At 32.0% G+C, this 22,169-nt stretch overlaps 1 protein-coding gene and 1 long non-coding RNA gene across 4 annotated transcripts in view; one reads left to right on the top strand and one right to left on the bottom strand.

Moving 5' to 3' along the window:
- Window positions 1-22,169, bottom strand: part of LOC100578420 — a 54,565-nt gene that overhangs the window by 3,557 nt on the left and 28,839 nt on the right. The window contains exons 2-4 of one of the 3 annotated variants that reach the window (XR_001702239.2): window positions 8,986-9,105; window positions 734-2,515; window positions 575-644 (exon numbers count right to left, since the gene is read on the bottom strand). Coding sequence is in view for 2 of the 3 variants with exons in the window: in XM_003249771.4 (XP_003249819.2) it covers window positions 575-2,515; window positions 8,986-9,103 (2,059 nt within the window). In the remaining variant the exon portion in view is untranslated. Of the gene's footprint in view, window positions 1-574; window positions 2,516-3,941; window positions 4,290-8,985; window positions 9,106-22,169 lie in introns of those variants that run through there. The other 2 variants (XM_003249771.4, XM_006561079.3) reach the window with 2 other exon arrangements.
- On the top strand, window positions 8,154-11,631 carry LOC107964083. The gene is made up of 5 exons (XR_001702240.2): window positions 8,154-8,599; window positions 8,801-9,143; window positions 9,254-9,694; window positions 9,985-10,886; window positions 11,037-11,631. It is a non-coding gene; the product is annotated as an uncharacterized LOC107964083 (long non-coding RNA).

Raw genomic sequence — 22,169 nt, 5'->3', positions numbered from 1 at the left:
TCATATATTTTATTTTTGAATTAGTTAAATAATTAATTCATTTAATACGCTATAATAATATTAAACAACGAATATTAACGACGTTGCCTTGCATAATAGATAATAGTTGTTAAACATTTTTACTGCATTTAAATTAAGATAGCACGTTGATGAAAACTAGCTTTAAAATTAATATTATATTAGTCTTTAATATTAGCATGGATTTAACATATTAGTACCTATACCAAATTTATACAATATTAATTATTTATCCCCCAAAATAGTTACTGTTAATCTTATATACAACAAACAATACATAGCATAGATTGAAGGTAGAAAATAATGTAAACATTCTTTTATAGATGAAACAAATATGTGAAACGCACAAATGGAAACATAACAGAAAATACAATTATAATTATCCATATTATTTAAAAAAAAAAAATCAGTAGAAATTTTTTATAGATATGAAATGTTTTCATTTCATTTCCCTTTCATTATTATTATCATTGAATCTCGAAAAATTTTCATTTCTCACGTGAATCTTAATCTTAATAATATCGTTGTTATATATAATTGAAAATAAATTACTCACCGATGCTTCCCTTAGGACTATCGCTTCCACCCACAATAGTGAATCCCAGCGATTTCTTTCCAGGACCCTTCTGAAACACGACGGTGAGGAACGTCGAGACGGTGTTCCTAGGCCTCCTTGGCAGCGTGCAAAAATTCGAAACATTTTGAGAGCTCGTACCATTCTCCACGACAGCCTTATCCGAGGAGCCAGTCCTGTTACACTCGTTCTTCCTGTCCCGATGATGCTTCGTCTGATGTTTTCTGAAGTGCGTACCAGGTGAATTCTCCACGATGACACCGTGGCCATTCTCCATATGAACGTTCTCGTAGTCAACGCTGCTCTCTGTCAGCTTCTTAGGGGACTGGTCAACAGCCGAGTACCTGGAGACGACGATGTCCACGTCGCCAGGTCCATTTCCGCTTCCAAGAATCTTCCTAGCCTCGGCCATGCTCAACCCTCGTAGCCTCTTCCCATTAACTATCAAAATTTCGTCGCCTATCCTCAAAGTGCCTTCTTTATCGGCCAACCCATTAGGCACTACATGAGCCACCAGGTAACCGGGACTGGATTCCGCTGTTTTCGCGATGAAGATGCCCAGACACTGATCCGAACTCTCTCTAGGAAGCTTCACGACCATCGTCTCCGTGGTGTAAGACCTGTTCCTGATAACAGAAAGCCTGGAGCTTTGATAGTTCTCCGACCTTAAACAGTCTTTACTGTTCAACCTCTCGATCACGTTCTTCTCTTCGGACAATTTCGAGCTGTCACGATCCTGTCGATCTATCAGTTCGTTGTTCGCAGCTTGACAGATCTGGCTCGAGGAATCTTCAAGAGCGTTAAACCTGGACATGTCCTTTCTGCAACCTCTCCCCTCGTTCCTTCCACAATAGACGTCCAAACTGGAGAACATCTTCGCTGTTCTTTCAACGTCCACGATGGAGGACGAAGGTTTCCTCGGTGGTAACTGGGGTGGTGAATTCAAGGACGAATCGTTGAGCGTGGTTAACAGTCCAGAGGCGCTACTGCTGCACCTGTCGTCGAGCAAAGAGCTGGTGGCGGAGTCGTTGTCCAGGATACCGGAATCGTTGTCATCCTGATCCTGTTCCTCGTAAAGGGGATTCGTTCTGAGCTCCTCGAGGCCGGGCAAAGTGCCGTACGAGAAACTCCTCAGTCTTCTTCTTTCCTTGTCCTTACCCTCCTTCTTGTAGATCTTCGCTATTAACTTGCTGGTGGAACTTTTCAGATACTTGTCCTGCATTGCCCGAAACTTGGCTGCCAAACAGCTCGACGGTGTTATACTGTCAAACTGAGAGCCATCTTTGAACGTTGCATCCTCGGTGCTGGTAGAACCTTCTAGAACGTGATCCATGGACGACCGTCTCGGTGTCTGATGATCCTGAACGAACTCTCTACTCTTCCGCCACCTTCGATTCTGTTGACCTACGGTTTCCTCGATTATGTCGTCGGACAAAGTCGCCATCTTCTGGCCAGCGGATGATCGCAGACCCAGGAACGAGGAGCGATCCTCCTGCTGCTTTCGATGAGGTAATCTGCTCTGCGATTTCGACCGTCTTTTCCTCTTTGCCTGAGTTTTCTCCTCCTCGATGATCTCTTTCAAATCTGATTCACAGACCGATCTACGAAACTCGTTTCTGGTGAGGCTGTGCTGGTTCAACTCGCACATGGAACGAAATTGCAGCTTCTCCGGCTCTTCGTCCTCTTCTTGCTCCTCCTCGTCCGAATCTCGATCCTTGAAGAAGCTCAACCTGGTATTTTTCACGCGGTCCAACAACGGGTTTCGTTTCTCGCATACCCTCCGCCTCTCTTTCTGGATTCTCTTTTTGTTCTTCTTGGTGGGACTCCGCTCGGTGGTCACCTGCGACGTCTGCACGTTGTAGCAGTTCCTCTCCGACTCGGAGCTCGACGACTTCCGGCGAGCCCATCGCACCGGAGACAAGTCTGTGAAGGTACGAGAAATGATTTAATACATTATGACTTATGCTTTGCTTAGAATTATTACAAAATAGAAGTAGTAGAATTTTTTTTTTAAAGTATTATATTTTATTAAATAGGAATTATTTTGAATAATAAAGATTAAATATAAGTTATCAAAGAATGGAAATAAAAAAAAAAAAAAATAAGGAATTATTAAAAATTTAATCAAGATTAGAAATGGATGTATAAACATTTAGAGTTAAAAGTTTATTTATTTTTTTATTTTCTTTTTTATATAACAGTAGCTTATGGTAGGTAATTTTTTAAAACAATAGTAATACTGAGAAAAAATTAATGACTTGTAAATTTAATTTTAATTTTAATCATATTGTGAGAGAAGTAATTGTAAATTACAATGTAGTTGTAAATTACAAAGTGATTACATTATAAATAGATTTTTTTTATTTCAAAAGCTTTGTCAAGGAAAAGTATTGAGAATTCTTTGCACATCTCTTTGCTATATTCATAATGCCCATTGAAATGTTTGTCAGTGCTATTTACACCTCTATTTCATCACTACTAGACTGTCTTTCCTTTGAAACTTCTGATTTTAAGACTTTGCACAATGAATGTAAAACGAATATTTGTGACTGACACATCAAATGAATAATTAGACATAACATGACAAGTTTACTGAATGACTGGAAGACTGTAAAAATAATTAATCATAATTTTATATTGAATCTATTTGAACAATATTTAATATTCAATATTCAATATTCAATATTCAATAGAAGCCTATTTTATTTGAGATTTACATATAGCAATTTTTCAAATATTCTATTATGCATAAAATTATCGTGTATCTAATTATTTTCAAAATTGAATTAGAAAATTATATATACATAAAATTTCAGTTAAGAATAATAAAATATTATGATATAATAAAATTGATTTTTAAGAATTGTTTTATTTCCAAGTGTATATATATGTATATTTCTTTTCAACTATTAATTTAATTCAAATAATAATATATAAAAAAGACTTATATATATAAATAAATCGTATATTTAATTTTAATTTGTTGCTAATAAATTTATATTCCAATGCAGCATCACTATTAAAACTCATCGCATTGCACCGATACAAGATTATTCTTCAATTATCATTTAATGTTTCAAATTTATGGCAACATTCAAAAAACATCGTTGTATTTCACAAGATCATTGTCAAGAATTACAATCCACTATTATCACTGATAACAAAAATCACTCTTAATCACGTTCAATAAATCACTATCATTAAACGAGTTATAATTACAAAAAATTTTTAACAATTCTGTTCAATTATAATTTATAAATTATAAAAATCAGTAGATAATGACGAAAAAATATATTTCATGTCGAATCGAAAATTCGAATTCTAATCAAACACAATTAACGCGAATTACATTTTAAAAATTGATGGATATCGACAATTGTCTTGGAGTCGTTCGCGTCGTACAACGTTCTGTCGTACCAAACGTTGTTAGTCATCCTTCCAAGGAAACGATCGACGAGCGCGAAACGTGTGTGCACAAGTCGAAACTTCGTTTAACAGTGACAGCCGCGACGAAAATGATCGCCTTCCTCGAACCGTGACGGTATATGAGTTTGAGCGGAGACGCTCAAGACAAGGAATCGTACAGGATGTGTGGAAGACAGGACATCCCGTATGAGCAATTCACGTGAGCGCTTTGCTCTCGAGCGATAATAAAAATAGTCACACGAAGAGAAATTGGAAGAGGAGAGAATCGGAAGTGGCGTTATGTGAGAACTCGGAGGTAATGATATTTAGAATAATCATTGGAATTTGAGAGAATATAAATAATTAAAATTCAAAATTTCAGATTTGTGTATCATCCAATAATTAAAATTGAATAATGGATCTATTAGAAAAAAAATATTATATTTTTCGTCGAGAGAAATAATTTTCAATATTATTTCCTAAAAGATAGCTTATCGCTTCAGATTAATTATTATATAAATTTCATAAAGTTTTTGCAATTTATCTTTGATAATATTCGTATTATTTCCTGGAAGATAATTTCACAGATTTATTATTATTATATATATATTTGTTTGCAAATTGTGTTTTGTAAATTTCATTTTACAATTTCTCTAGTAATTTATATTTTAAAAGGTAATTTATCAGTTTGCAATTGTTATTATATATCTACATCAGAATTTCAATTTAAAGATAGAGGAAGTAACGTTTTAATAAAATCATCTTTCTTTGGCAGCTCTTTCCTTTTATGCCAGTTGGTCGTGTTACATTTACCGCAAAATTGATCCCCACTTTCTTCAGTTGTGAAACGTTTTCTTCTCAATCCCGTTCGGAACGATCCAAAGGTCTATTTACCGTGCAATTCTTAGCTCGGCTCTCTATCATTATCGTCGATACTCGAGAAATATAGATATCGCGTGTAACACATTTCCTACAATTCGCTAAATCCACTCTGACATTTCTAACGGCAAAAATTTCGATCATTTGCGCAATTATTTTGGAAGATAAGTTGTTGTAAAATTTCGCGAGACACAGCAATGATCAATATGCGAAGTGATAGTAAGTTGTCTTTTAAAGAAGAAAATAATAGTATGAAAATTGTTGAAGATAACGTGCCATGATGATGCCTAACATTTTTATGATAGTGTTAATTGCTTTATTGTAAATATTGGCATTTAAACAGAATTTTATCTTTTCCACGATATATAAGAAGTTTGAAAAAAAAGATATTAATGTAAATGAGTATTATGAAGAAGATATTAATGCAGTATTATATTTAATGTTTATTTGTGTGAATGTATATAGTTAAAGTTCATATGCATTTTTTTTACTTTTTCTCACATTTATCATATTTATGAAAACACACGTTTTATAATTCTTTATTCATGTAATAAATTATATATTCAATGGAGAAAATTATGAAGATATTTGAAACGCGCAAATTTTATTATTTCATGAATAATATTTAAAATAATTATAAACAAAAACTATAAGATTATTTTGAGGAAACAAAAATAAAGTTATTTAAACATGTATATATATATGTATGTAATAGAAAACATAAAGAGAAATAACCATAATAATCTTCTGTGAAGATATTTCACGATACTTTGTACAAAAGTAAATAAGGATCAAAGAAACACGCCTCTTCGAATTTTACATTGCACAATATTGAGTTTGAAGAGTGTAACTTGATGCCGCAGAATTTTTCCAACCTTTCCCTCAAACAGTGATTTAAATAATTCGCAATTTCCCCGCCCGCAAACGACACACCATTACGAAATCTTTAACCACCGGTCGTTTTTGCCGTGAAGAAACCCGTTAATGTCCACGTAACGTTGCAAACTTGATGTTGGCCACTAATGCCACTACCTTTTCGTCTAGAATGCGAGCTGACTTCGCAAAATCCAACCGTTTCGTTTCTCAGATTGAAAGAAAAAGTTTACGTAGAAATTCTTTTGCTTGAACACCATAAATAAAGAAAATGAAATATTCTGATTACAAAATGTAATTAGAGATATAGAATATAAAATGAGATTTCATTTCATTTTAAATTTTCAACGTTTTTATACTTGATTATTTTTTAAATATAATAAACTTGTACGAGAATCGATTTTCTTTTTATTTTATCAACCGCGAATGATTACAATTCATTTGTGTTAAATTTTATTTCGTATGGAATATACTTATTTAATATTTGATTTTTTTTATTTGACGATTTGAATTATTATCATCGTAACATAAAATGAACATAACATTTGTATTACACGTTTTAATTTTCTGTCTTCTTTTAGCCAGATTAAAATTGATGTCATTAATTCAGTTCCACGATTAAGAATTATGAAATATCTATAAAAATAGTGACAGGTTCACACATATATCATGCTAAAAACCACAATGATGTTATCCCAGTGTTCATAGAAGTGACTAACACTGCGGTTTCCTGTGAGGGTGTTCTTTTGTCGGCTATGTAAATACTCATTGAGATTGAACACACAGTTTTACTCAAAGGAACGTATCTGCTAATCCAATTATTATTTTATGATATCGTCGTATCACCGATTGCATTGATAACACGAAATTATTATTATTCAGAATTACATTAAACATTACGTGATTCGGTGCGAATAATTGCGATCCGATGTTTGTTCGAAAAATTCAAGAAATTGACTAGTAAACAGAAAATATTAAAATATTTGAAATATTCCGATGGTGTAATTTTACGACGGATTGGAATGAGACGAGATAAAAATAGATGTTACACAGGAATTTTACGCGGAAATGAAATAAATGATCAAAGATTTGCAAAACATGTTTTTATATGTACGGCTAAAATCCTAAGAATTGTGAAATCGATTCTCCAAATTATTACGAATTCTTTTTGAATTTTGTATGCGTGAATCACATACAATATTTTGCTACATCGTGTAAATAGTTTTAATGGAAACGTCAGATTTTTGCCTTTTATCGTTAACGGAGATAATATTGGAATGCAGCTTGTTTGCATATCGTTGATTTTTGTCTGGGAACAAAAAATTAATGAGAATTTTTTGAGAAAAAAAATGGAATAATTTAAATTGAACAAGATAAAGTAAAGACGTGATACAGCAGATTTTTATATGATATGATATAAAACAATATTATCTGCAATTTGGTAGCAAGAAATGAAGTATATTCAATAATAAATTTTTCTCTGAAAATAATTTAATCATCTCTTCTAGATAAAATCAATCTCATCTATTTGTTACATTAAATATAAATGAAATATTTATACGATATATAAAATCAAAAATTAATACGTAATATTATTTTATTATATATTATTTATAATTATATTTATTGTCAATAATTGAAGTTCCAAGTAATTTCAAGAAGTAGCCAAGATTCGAAAGAATACAATCAACATATTGTAATTCCCTTCTCACATATTTTAACAAAGTATCGGCTTATTAAGCATATTAACATGTTTTCCAATACGTGCAACACGCGTTTAACACGTGTTGCTGAGTTCATCATGACGAACGAGGTAAATCTCTCCTGTTTCGTGGCCTAACGTAGACTGGGTTCGTAAAAAAGAGGCTCTCACGAAGCTAACGAGGCTATGCAAAGTTTCTTCACTTTCGAAAGAGGCTTTAATGAAACGACGCACGAAAAACGAGCATCGGCTCGGAGTGAAACTTTTGCGCGTTTTTGAAGAGAACCGAGACTCGAAATACGGAGATTATTAATCCATTAAGAATGGAGTGGTGAAATATTTACGCGTATAATTATTCACCATTTATCAAGGTATGTACATAAAAATAAATATAAATGCTGTCTAATAAATTTCTTACCGCCAGTAATTAATGACCTGATTTTTTTTTTATTTTTAGAATGATTCTAATCCATGGACGTGATTTGACGTGAATAAATACTAATTTTATTAATCATTAATGCTACGTAATGCACATTCATCGTAAAATAGAGACATAGAAAACATTTTCATAATTTAATGAAATCTTGTAACATTGTATAATTCTAATTGAAAGATAAAATACCAAGCAAATTCTTGGAATTATAATATAAGTATCTTAAGATTAAAAAATATCTTTTTATTAATTATTTATTATAAATATATCTTAGAATATCTTGTTTTTATGAAAAAGATATTAAAATTTCTAGATCTATTTTTATTATTAATGAGAAGAAAAGGATTAGTGAATAAAATGGCGGAGATAAAAATGAATTTTCGTCAAAGAGTAAGTATATGTGAAATAATGAGACTTTTTTTTTCTTCTTTTTTTTTGCACGAGTGTTTGTGGATGCAATCTCGAGTAATAATCGCGCCCAAGATGAAATCTCGATGGTACAGACATAATCTACGTCCAATCTGCCAATACTGTTAGCTAATAACACGACATTAGTCGGTGAATATTGCAGCAACATCGAAAGGAGATGGTATAAATTCCAAATGAGTAATTTCGAGGCGTATTGGCGATTTCGTTGGAATCGAATTGAATCGTCAAAGGAATGTGATTGTAATAAAGCATAATTTGAATCGTACACGAATATAATTTTATAAATGTAATTAAGATTTAATTATAAACATTTCGTGCGAAAAACCTTGTGGGTGAGGATATCCTGTTTATTGGGTAACAATATTATTTTCATTGAGATATTGTTTAAAGAATACTTGTTAAAATTGTATCTTTAAAAATTACAAATTTGCATGATTTTGAATCTTGACATTCCTTTCATAATTCATTTCATTTTATTTATTTTCAGAATTTTGAACGTGTTAAAAATTTATATTCGAGAAATATATGTGCAGAAAGTTATATTCGATTTCAAGATGGCTAATCAGTGGCTAATTAACGTTAGAATGATCGTAATTTGGATTATGAAAGTTCACATTGCATCCTGGTGTAAGCAGTGAGGTAATTGTATCGGTGTTTTCTCACGATTCTTACCTCTGTACTGAGACGCTGCATGAAAGTGGTAAGATGCTCCGTCAAGGTCTTCGTCAGCTTGAAGAGGACTTAGGCTCAAAAGTTTTGGCGCCTCGGCGTGGCCACGAAACCAACGCATTTCTGGAATAACATTAATAACAACAATTATCAAATTTCTTGTATATAAATATTTTTATCGAATAAAATTATTCTTTTTTTTTATTGCCTTTTTTTATTTATCCATTGCATTAATATTTTAATTTTATATTAATTTATATATATATTACAGAATATCGAAAGATTGCAAAGTAAACGATCGATCGGTATAATAATAATAATTTATAAAAGTGAAACGAGTTACACTTGCGGTGAATGGATTTCGCGTGAACGAATGGCGACAGTTTCCGCCGTGTTCGCTGAACCGAGGCCCTTCCTTTCTATCTCGTGATTGCACTTGTTACTGATACTGAATATTGTGTAAAAAAAAAAGAAAAAAAGGCTTGATGAACGGGCAACCTTGGCAAAGAATGGAGGATGTCATAAATTACGAGGCTATCGTTAAATCAATTCATTGCTACGTTCGACTCGAAATGCGTCGATCACATCGACGATGTGGATTATGGAATATTTCAAAAAAGTCATACATTCGGAAAATTCTCATTCCTTCTTTTTTTTATTTCGATCTACCGAGTCATTTATTGATCGAGATTCATCGATATACAGGCTAGAGGTAATAAAAAAGAAAAGGATTAATTAAATTAGTATGCAGATTATTTAAAAGAATTAAATAATTCTTTATTATAATAATATATAAAATTTGTAGAAATAAATCACAATCTCATTTGTGAAATTATATACACGAGTTTATTACATGTTATATAATTTCTGTATAATTTTTTATTATACAACAATTTTTCTATTAATCTTGCTTAAATAATATTTATTATCAAATACAAATCAATTATATTTTTAACATTTCGTATCATTCCTTTCCAATCTAATACAGATCTTATTTTACAGGAATTTAACAAGTGATTACGTGATGGACAAATATTGTATTGCTACCTCTTCTTGCAGGAAAAATTCCTTTCTTGAAGTAACGCTCCTTCTAAACAGAATATTACATTTCAAGATAATTAACATTACTGCAATTTTTCCAATTTCTACTAACAATAGATCTATTGGAGAAAAAAAACAATATTCCATCAGAAGTCAGGATTATTAAAAAAAAAATAGACATAATCTATTTTTATAACTTATATATATCATACTATCGTAATGATATTCGGTTTACAAATCTATTTCAAAACAATTCCAAAGAATCCAAAGAAATTAATCTCTCGGAAAGGAGAAGAAGCGAGGAAAAAAAAAGAAAAAAAATTAGTAAACATCTCGAAGAAATTTGCCTCATGTACTACTTACATAAGTACCGTTGCATAGCAACTGTCGATGACGAAGCTGTCCTCTTCCCTCTGGCGAGAATACATCGTTCGATCTATCGTGATTCTCTGTCAGACGGGATCCTCACGGAGGCGTTACCGTTCATCTGTTCCTCGTAGAGACCGTAATTTAGCCACCTTGTACACTCGTCGAAACGAACCAAGGAACATAATAGCTTCTACGATAACGGTCCAATCCACGGTGGAATCCTTCGTGGCGAATCTTAATTTTTCCGTGTGATAGACGCCTCGATGCGTAACGAGGGATTTCGAGCGCATTATTATCTTGTCAAGATTCAAAACGGAACTGTCTTACGTTCGTTATCGATTGAACGTATCATTATTTTTTTTTGGAAATAGGAATATCGTTAATCGTTTGCAAGATAAAAAGATTCAATATAATCTTCTTGCATGAAGAGAAGAAATAATAATGAATTAAAAGAAATATACGTACGATCGAGTTCGTTTTGAAGAAATTCACATGTACGTTTAATTATTCTTCTGCTCGATATTGCATAAATATGATTTCTACTTCAAATTTTTAAAAACATTTCATATACACACTTTTTATTTTGCAACGAAATAACTCTACTTCCTTCAAACGTTTAATACCAGTCTTCTCAATTTCTCCAGATTTCCCAGTGAGCATGGAAATTTTGCTGCATACACGCACGTGTAGAATCCTGTTTCCACGTAATGAGATGAGATTAATACCGCGAAATCGAGTTATGCAAGGTGTTAATGCATCGATTATGTAGCGCGCGAGCAGCGTGAGAGAAAGAGGCGAGGGGAAGACGAGAGATGCGACTTTCTCCGATGCAAATATGTGTGCCGTTGCTTCCACGACCGCGTCCACTTTTCACTTTTCATTCAGACGACCGATGACTATCGAAGAAGATGAATCGAGGATCAAGGGTTGGCCTTCCGTCGACACCAGGTTCACGGTCAAGCGAACCCGACTCGAGAAAACGCACTGGTTTCTGACACTTGGACGGTCGCGATTACCATGTAGATACTCAGAAAATATATAATCGTTAAAATTAGAATTGTATTTTATTTCTTCTGGAATGTATCGTTTCAATAATTATTTAAAGGCGGATGTATTGTACATGTAAATTCTTTTTTAAAATATAAATTTTCTTGGAAAAATTTGTGGATGTTGTGTTCAATTTTCTGTCATGTGAATCCCATCGATCGAACATTTGAAGTCAACCAATGTATATTTCTTCTTAGAATTGAAGAATTTCAGAGAATATCAAAAGATATACAATTTCTTAGTTAATAAAAATAGGAGGGAATCTCGATGATTGTAAACTTTGGCACATACGTTTAATGTTGAATGAATTGCATGGTTAGATAGAAAAGTAGTTTTTTTTTTCTTTTTTTTATATAGAATTATGTGGAACGCGAATTTTACGCTCCAATTCGTGGTTTCAATTCTACAAAGCAAAGAAACTTAAGTAGGTGCAGGTTAAAGGAATCAAGGAGATTTTGTCTCGTTCTCATTTATTGTCGATGGTCATGGATAGATGATTCGAGGAATGATTGGAAAGTTACAGAGAGGAACGATTTGTAATACAATTGTATTTTTGAAAAATGATATATAGAAATAGATTTTGATTACGATCTTATCATTTCTCTCTTGAATAATCGACATTTGTAAAAATTGAACAAAAAAATAAATGAAATATTTAAGAGAAAACATTAATTTAATAATCATAGATTAATTCAAACGAAAGATCCTTTTAATTCTCGATTCTTTTTTTTTAAACGAAGCTTAACAAAAGTTTCAAACTTCAAAATTTCACTTATCGCTATTCAAATCCAATGATCGAAAATTATTCGAAAAATGTTTCAACAATCGTCACAAGATAATTCAAATTACCATGCTATTTTTTCTGTCCACGAATAAGCGCATAAACAAGTCAGACACTTATGACACGCGTGTGTGTCTGGCGATAAATCCCACGTCATGGGCCACGAGTCGTTAAGGGTTTGAAGAATCTGGAAGCTAAACGTCCAGTTATCCGTTCGCAGATTTATCGTTCTACTTTCGTGGCTGCCGATTCGTTTCAGCCTCCGGCGTTAAAATCTCTTCGACTCTCGTTCAAGATTATAAATCTTGGTTGCGCTCGTCGCATCCGTTATCGATAATACCAACAGCGTTTAACCACAGATCTCGCGATATTCCGTGGTTAAATTTTGCCAATATGACGATTATCGGTTGACCATACTCGATCTTTGTCTCCCTGGGGAGGGAGATTTTAATTTTGCACCATTTTTATTTCTTCCAGAACGATACTATGTGTTACACGCGCTCTGTTGTGTGAGTTTTAAGATATTGGACGAGCATGATTTGCAATTCAATGGATGAAAGATGTATAAGGTCGAGTGCGGTGAAGGATTCTTTTATTTTCTTCTTCTTCTTCTTCTTCTTCTTCTATTATTTTGCTAATTAAAGTATTCTTTTTATTGCTTCGTTTCGTGCGTAAATTTTAGTTTCCTTTTTTTTTTTGTTTATGTTAAATAACGAGACAAGATTCTAATTCTTTTTTTGAAGAATCATATCATGGAATTTTGTTAGATAATTAAATTATACGCGTTTATATAACTTTTTACTTTTGAAAGGTATAATATCAAAATTATGTAAGAGTATCTGAGAGTTTCTCGACAATCTTTGAACGGATGTCACAGACGAATATTTATCACACACGCGTTCACCACGTAGAGATATTGGAATACGATTGAGATTGTTAGCATCGTTCAGTTAATAGCATGTAATAACTTTTACTCGAATTAAAAAAATATTATATCATTTTCTCTTTTTTTTATTACGTAATAAATCAAACAGAGTTACACGCATAGTTATATGCGCTATGATATTAGATATGGAAATTTACATTATATCAGGGACAGATAAACGTATAATACAGATGAGTCGAACGTGAAATCAATTTCACGATGATTTTCCACCGCGAAGTATTCTTCTGCGTTTAAAAACGCGAAACGGCCAAGCTTGTCATAATGGAAGTGTGGTATACACGTATCTAAAACGCTCGAATCCATTAAGTAATTTACTCGTCGCGCTTTCACTGATCTTCCAAGTAATAAAATAAGGGAGATGGCGCGGTAAGGATTGAACGGAAATGTGAAGATAAAGTGTAATTACGCGAGAGAGAGGAAAAAAAAAATTGGAATCACTTTCTCAAGGAGGCAAATTATCTCGATGTTCTCAGGGATTTTAAAACGACTGTGCAATTATAAAATATAAACTCGATTAACTGTATTACTTTTCCTGTTCTTATCTGTTTGAATTACGTCGTGTTAATTATACACCCCTTGGATAAATTTAATTTGAGAAATTCTATCATCTTATATAAAAATAATTTAGAGCCAGATTACACTCAGACTATTACACTATTTTCACTGCTGTATATTTTTCTCTCTTGTATCTATCTTTTTCTATCTTGTGACATTTTTCTATAGTGTAAAGTATAATGGTGAGAGAATATTTGGAAATTAGAAATCTTTTAAATTAAACCATTTAACATATCATCAATTGTTAGCTATTTTACATTCAAGTATCTTTTCATTAAATCTTTTCAGTAAGTTAAAAGGTTGAATTTTTTAATATTTAAACTACAATAAATATTCTTATACAAATTATAATTCAATTTTTTTTGTCAAATACTATATTAATTACGAATGAAAAGAATTCATGAATCGTTCTACGTCCAAATTGAATCTCATTTTCACAGTTGTTTGATCGCAACGAGATCAGAGTCAAACGGTCTCTGAGTCATCGATAAACGTGGTCGATGAAAGTAGAAAGTATCCAAAGGGACCTGGGGATGGTAGTATCGAGTATCGATCCCAAAGACTTTCCTTCGGCTAAGTGAATCGTACTACCGGGTAATTGGCCTCGATCTATCGATCTTGACGCGACTAAAACAACTGGAACTGCATTTTTATTAACCAGGTGTTTCGTTTCGACTAGTAACGCCAAGCATTACATTTTCCTCTTCCTTCAAGAACGAATCGTTTGAAAGCAATATAAAATTGTATCCTAAGAAATAGTTTTTGATAGATAAATTCAATTTAGATGTTGATAAATTGGTAGAAAATATTGGATGGAATCGTTTAATAGAAAACTTAAAATTTGATCTCCAATTTTGTTCAGAAAAATGTTTTACATGATACTTATTATTATATATATTTCATTGGAAATTGTAACAATGTGATATATTTTTGTATATAACATGTAAATTGAGAGTGTTTGTGGAGAATAATTTTAAACTTTCTCCAAACTTTCATCGATTACTGTGCACGATATGATCTATATTCATTCTATTTCTCTTCCTCACAAGCATAAACTATTGTAAATAATAAATCACAATTATAGAAACGATTGAACGATTCTCTTAATTGTTTTTCTTTATATCGATCGAGATCGGTCATTATTTAGAGACAATCGACAAAGTAAATTATACTTTTATACGTCGTAATTTAGCCGAAGGCGATGTCTAGCATATATATCCATGGTTCCAAAGTGACCCACTTACTTTGCCACAGCATTCGTTGCACACACAGTCGTTGGCACGAAGTATAATTCCAGGTACATACGTTTATGCGTCGTTCGAGTTGCGTACAACTCGATTCTTTTGGGACGATCGTCTCGGGAATGTTGATCATAAACTACTTTCACACCGAGAAGAATTCAACCGGCAATGCTTGCAGCCGGAAATTTGCATTGGAGGATATAATGCATTCGTACGATCGATATTATGATGTATATAAGTAAGCATATAATATCTATATATATTGACTGTCTTATAAATATAATTTATCGTATGAAATATATCATTTGTTTATGGAAATATTCAACTGTGATAAAGTTGATATATTTTTTAATATCAAGAGAGATATTATATTTATAAATTATGAAAAAATAAAAGAGAAACATAAAAAAAGTTACAAAATATAAAAAAGATAATATACATGTACAAAAATAATAAAACAAAAAGATACCAGTCATATTTTAAGAGGTTCAAAAATTAAAAAAAACTATTGTAAAAAAAGTATAAAAATTCAAAAAAATGAAAACTGTAATAAATATGTACATAAATGATCAGTATTTGAAAGGTAAGTATTTTTAGAATTAAGCAAACTATTAAAAAAAAGATAAAAAAAAAAACAAAAAAAATAGCAGTATAGGTAAGTATGCAAATGGTAAAACATTTAGAGGTAAATATATAAAAGATTATAAAAATCTATAGTTTTGAAGATAGTAAAACCACACTTCCTGCAAAATTATATTACCTTCATACAAAGATAAAAAAATGACAAAAATTTTATTTTTTTAAGAATACATAAAAATACCAAGAATTAGATATCAATTCTAAGAAAAACGAAAATTCCGGGAAAAAGATCTCGAGAGACCTCCTATAACATTATGTAATCCTAATACAAAATCGAATTCTAACCAAAAGATTCATCAGTTCGAGCATTTGGAAATTTCCGAAAATTTGACGTCAAGTCCAAGAGCTTTAAAAATTCTCAGAAGTTGACGTCAGTTCCAAGAAATTCAGGCATTCCGAGAATTTGACGTCATTTCTTGGAAGAGTTCTTCGATCAACCTCCTATCGTATCATGTTATCCTAATACAAAGTCGAATTCTCAGCAAAAGATTCGTCAGTGCGAACACTTGGAAATTTCCGAGAATTTGACGTCATGTCCAAGAATTTTAAAAATTCTCAGAAGTTGACGTCAGTTCGAAGAATTTCAGAGATTCCGAGAATTTGACGTCATTTCTTGGAAGAGTTCTTCGATCGACCTCCTATCGTATCATGTTCTCCTAATACAAAGTGGAATTTTTGGACAAAGATTTTTCCTCGACAGAAGAATTTCGATCTTTATACTTTTTGTTTAATATCTCGTTTATTAATCATAATATCGAAAAATATTTCAAATAAAAGTTGAATGGTTTCGAAAGGGCTATATTCTGGTGCTCTCACTTTTTTACTAGGTTGACCAATAAAGAACTTTTCAAGCACAACTTTATTTTTTTCACTGATAACATGTGTTTTTTATAGCACCAATCGATGGAGCGTAAAATTTCCCATAAAAAAGTATTAACACACTTATATCGAAAAACCATTAGTTTAAGAGATATAGCAAAAATTAGAAATTTTTAGGAGGTCGACCTCCTGTCACATCATGTTCTCCTAATACAAAATCGAGTTTTTGGCCAAAAATTTTTCTTCGATCGCGGGAATTTCGACGTTTATACTTTTTGTTAAATATCTCGTTTATTATTAAGAATATTAAAAAATGTTTCAAATAAAAGTTGAATGGTTTCGAAAGGGCTATATTCGGGTGCTCTCACTTTTTTACTAGGTTGACCAATAAAGAACTTTTCAAGCACAACTTTATTTTTTTCACTGATAACATGTGTTTTTATAGCATCAATCGATGGAGCGTAAAATTTCCCATAAAAAAGTATTAACACACTTATATCGAAAAACCATTAGTTTAAGAGATATAGCAAAAATTAGAAATTTTTAGGAGGTCGACCTCCTGTCACATCATGTTCTCCTAATACAAAATCGAGTTTTTGGCCAAAAATTTTTCTTCGATCGCGGGAATTTCGACGTTTATACTTTTTGTTAAATATCTCGTTTATTATTAAGAATATTAAAAAATGTTTCAAATAAATGTTGAATGGTTTCGAAAGGGCTATATTCTGGCATTCTCATTTTTTTTGTAACTGGAGTAATAGAAAACTTTTCGAGGGTCAATATTATTTTCTTAAATACGATTGTATATTTTTCAAAGCACCAAATGATGTATCATGGCATTTTCTATAAAAAAGTAGTGAGCCATATATGCCGAAAAACTATTAGTTTAAATGATATTTAATTAAGTTTGTTTATTTTTTAAACTGTAACATTTTTGTGCTACCTATATTCTGTTATATTATATTCTCGTAACACAAGGTTGAGAATAGGAACTAACAATTTGTGCTTCTTATTTTTTAGATAATTTGTGCTTGCCACATCGTTTGTGTTCTTGTTCCCCTAATGCATTGTCGAAATGGTAGAATGAAACATTTACAATTTTTTTTATTTATGTTTTTTTATTTTATGTTTATTTGAGGATTGTATTCATGGAAGCTATAATATGTAATGGTTTTTTTGAAATTTAATATACTTACCTGATACTTACCTTATACTCACCTTTATACTTACCTCTTTAGTCTGGCACATTAATATTATTTATCATTTTTTCATCATTTTACTTAATTCTAATTATAATAGGTAATACTTAATCTTTTATACTTACCTTTTACATATTTATGTTTTTATGGCTATATATGTTTTTTAAAATTAAAATAAAATATTGAAATACTTGATATAAATATTGAAATACTTTGATATACTTACCTTTTTTATGTCTATATCTACTTATTTATTTTCATAGAAGAAATGCATTTGTACTTACTTGTTTTTTGAAAGCAAGCAGAATGGAATAATAATCTCAAAACGGCACAATTCGTAAAACGGCCATAATTCGTATCACGATCTACACCTAACTGTTAACGGTTCACTATAAAATATAACTAGGTCTGTTATCTATGGTGCATAGATTTAGCCCAAAGAGACCGATTTTATCAGGTAATTTATGTGAGTTGGATAATATATTACTGATACGATATATCGGAAGTAAAGATACTATGCGAAACCAGATTATATTCAGATACTTATTTAAGCATAGCTAATGTATATTTTAGTAATTGTCCAGTGGGAATAATAATTTTTACTGCAATATTATGTGTAAAATGCTAAAAAGAAGATATTTGAGATTATAAATTTTATTATTATCTATACGTGTAATAAAAATTATTATTAAATTATAATATTTTATTCGACGAAACATTATCATTTGCTCCAATTTATCATGGAAATTACGTTACTTACAAATTACATCAATTTCGTTGAAATTCCAATAATAATCTTTTGAGAAACATAACTGTTCTCACATTTCTAGAGATTCGTTTCAAGATTTATCTGATTTATCTGAAAATTGTATAATTAACTATCTCTCGAACACGTTGCGGCACGTTGTAATGCGTACTGCTCCCGTTTTTATCCGCCTTTCAAAATGTCGAACGATAGAAGTCGATTGCACGTGAAAAGAAAACGTGCGTTTCAAGAATTTCTGGGTTAGCTATTTATTCGTTCGTGGTTAACAGTGGGCAAGTTTTTTTTGAAGAACTTTAGCTGCACCTGTTGAGATTCGATGTTGAAATCGCGTTTCGTCTGTGGAATTAAAAGTGAACGATATTTTAAGTAGTTTCGAGTGTGTTGGGTAGGAGAAAGATTGATTAATATTAGTTGAAAGTATCTATCGAAAAATATTTGGAAAATTATTTTTATAAATAAATTTCTTCATTTATTCTTTAACATTCCTGTATAATGAAAACGAAAATAATTCAACAATATCGAAGAAAAAATTTTTAAATTAGTATAGAAACATATTAATTATATGTATTGATATATTGTTGTATTGCAAAAGTAATTTCTAAGTATTGAGTATTTTTTACTATGTAAAATAATGTATTGGTTACTTTCAATTCGTCAAATTTTATTAAATAATTTTATCAAATATTAATTCAATTGCAAAAAAGACAATCTACATACTTATATATTTATTACATATTATCTATACTTGTATATGTTATATGTATATAATAGAAATTTCATTAATTTTCATCGCACGAGTTATCCAGCGTCAAATAAAAATTTCAACGGGAAAAAGATAAGAAAGGAAGAATCCTTGACGCGCAATGCGAAATCGATCGAAACCGCCTGGAATCCCAATTGCATTTTCCTTTGTATTTTTCCGATTCAAATTTCGATTAAAATTCATGAACGTTAGCGATAGAAGCCGCAAGAACACCGATATCGATTGCACAACGCGTTTAAAACTTTTCTGAAGTACCGAAACGTGTCTCGTATGTTAATTTTTGAAGTTGTGTAAATATTTGTCGCGAAGAAACACGAAGTGTAAAATTGTTCGATAAAAAAAATTCGGTATATTGCACCTGTGCATCCTATAACCAAGAAAAATTTATCCAAATAAATCTACATACCGTAATTTACATGTTCACTCCAAAAAAAAAAAAAATACATTAATAATTTCTCCACATAACTCCACAACTTTCTAAGAAAAAAAACAATCTTTTTTCAAACAACAAGATATTTTCACGACTTTCTATCCAACAACAATTTTTATTCCAGGCATTATTTAATAACACACGAAAAAAGAAACGAGCAAAACAACAAAATCACCAAGGAAAATCAAATGTATAAAAAATTTACCTCTATCAGGAAGTTCTTCGTTACTCGTCGGAAATTAAAATTCGATTCCCTCCTCCTCCTTGACCACGAAACTCGATCGCTTTCTCGCTATCCAAAATTATACCCTCCTTCGAATTCCAATTCCAACTTCTCTCCTCTTCTTCGATTCGTTACGTTTCACACACAGAGAGAGAGAAAGAGAGAGAGAGGAGAGAGAGGGAGGAAGAACGTCGGGCAGTGCAAATATACAAACGCGACTCCTTAAAAATAACCAGTCGCAGGCCAGGTTCGCGAGTATCTTGAACTTTTCCCCGGTAATCCTAAAAATAGTAAAAGGCCATACGTCGAAAGTCGTATCCACGCCGCCGCTTATCGCGTTTTCCATTCACGGAAATCGCATACACGGCGTAAGTGCATTTCCATGGCGAAGAGGATGGTCGTAAACCTTGGTTCACCTCAAGGTTGGCACCGAGGTGCGAATTATCGCTCCACGGTTAAATTGCCCGTTGATTTTTCCAATCTCCATGGTGTAAAAGGGATCCGAGGAGTGGTGGTGCCTATCTTGTTACGGCCGCACGTGCATCGGTTCGTAGGGGTCGGCGGGACAAACTGGTGGAATTATAGGTGTCGGCCAAGTTCGCGGGTGCACGGAGTCGCGGAAATTACGAGGACGATGCAAAATACGACTCGGGCTTCTTTTTCGTTCGACCGTGACCCATAAATCCGCCACGAGTCGGCTGACACGGGCGTTTTTCTTTTTTTCCTTTTTTTTTTGAGAGTCTTTTCTCGTTGAGAAACTCGTTGGCACGGAGATGGTTGGATGGTTTTCGTTTTGGACGAAATTTCGCGTTGCTAATGAAGGTAAGAAAATTGTTGCAATGGCAAATGTGTATTTTTAGGAGAAAAGAAAGGGTGACGAAGGGTTTCGCGTGTCAGATTTTGTAAAATTGAACATAAATTCTTTTGAATAACAATTCGATGAATTCAATGAATTCATTTGTTATTTAGAGTTAGTATCGATGCTTTCGATAGATTTTATTTTAAATATAGAACGTGGTTCAATGGCTAGAGTTTGGATGAAGGGAGAGAAAATTTTAAAATTGAAAGAATTATTAATAAGAAACGAAGACAATGATATTTTTTTCGACGAATGTAAGCGAAAGAAAAGATTAAAGAGGAGGGGAGAAAGGAAATAATGAATAAATTTAACGATGAACAATCATCGACAACAAATACAAAATAACATCACAGATTTAATGCCGAAGTATTAAGCGATTAGTCATACGCGTAGCATGAGAAAGTGGGTCAAATAAAAGGAACTATAGGCAGTATGCAAGTTCCTGATTTTATGGCGAACGACAAGAGTAATTATTCATACTACTCCAATCGCTAATGGCAATGAAGTGCTGTCGTTAGAAGACCCTCGTCTTCTATGGATAATTATCTTGGAAGCTTCACTTAAGATTTAACACCTTCGTGAGTAATGGCGTGGATCTCTATGGTTCCCTTCTCGTGTTAAAATTGAGAATCATTTCGCACGATATCGTAACAATTTGCGAGTTATAACGGTATTACGATAATATTTTTTTTTTTTATCATATCGTACAAGCTTTTTCTTCTATCTTCTATAATGACGATCGACAAAATTTGAATTATACGTCTTATACGATTTTTAATTAATTTTTTCCTCTCTCTCTCTCTCTTTTAAATTTATTGAGTTACAAGAAAATCTCTGTTAAAGCTGTAATCAGATTTTTCAGATATTCAGATCTTATAATTTCAATTAATGAAGTGAATTTATAATCATCCACGATGATAATTCATCTTTTAACAGCGTTTATATATATCTAATTGAACTTTTAATTATTTGTAATTAACAAGTTTCGTTGAATTTTATATCAGCACGCTATTACATCACGCTTTCGTACAAGTGCAAAACTAATTAAGATGAATGCAATTTCAAACTTGCTATATTTATCTTATGAAATTAAATTAAATAAATAAATTAAATAGATAACTTATGAATATTCTGCGCAACAACGATCCAAATCTATTTCTCTATTCGTACGAAATATAGTAAAAAAATTTCGATCGAAAAATTATATCCAAACTATTCGAAAATAATATTATACATTTATCGTTCCTTCTATCTATCGTTTCTTTACAGAAAGAAAAAAATATATTTATTCGAAAAAAACAAGAAACACACGTCATTAACGTGCAAGCGTGCACTTGCACACTTCTGTTACACGAATCGTGGTAATTAAACCTTCTTAAACAATATTCTCGCGCGAACAACCATTCTGCTCGCGTGTGAGATCACGACCTCGGCCTGGCAATGACATTTCTCTCGTATTACAAAGATCTCGAAATTTTTAACATTTCCACGGGTCTAATTACTAACGAA

Source organism: Apis mellifera, linkage group LG2 (genome assembly GCF_003254395.2).
Source record: "Apis mellifera strain DH4 linkage group LG2, Amel_HAv3.1, whole genome shotgun sequence".
Taxonomy (NCBI): Eukaryota; Metazoa; Arthropoda; class Insecta; order Hymenoptera; family Apidae; genus Apis; species Apis mellifera.
The sequence above is the reverse complement of the archived record's forward strand: the minus strand, read 5'-3'. Positions and strand labels throughout refer to the sequence as shown.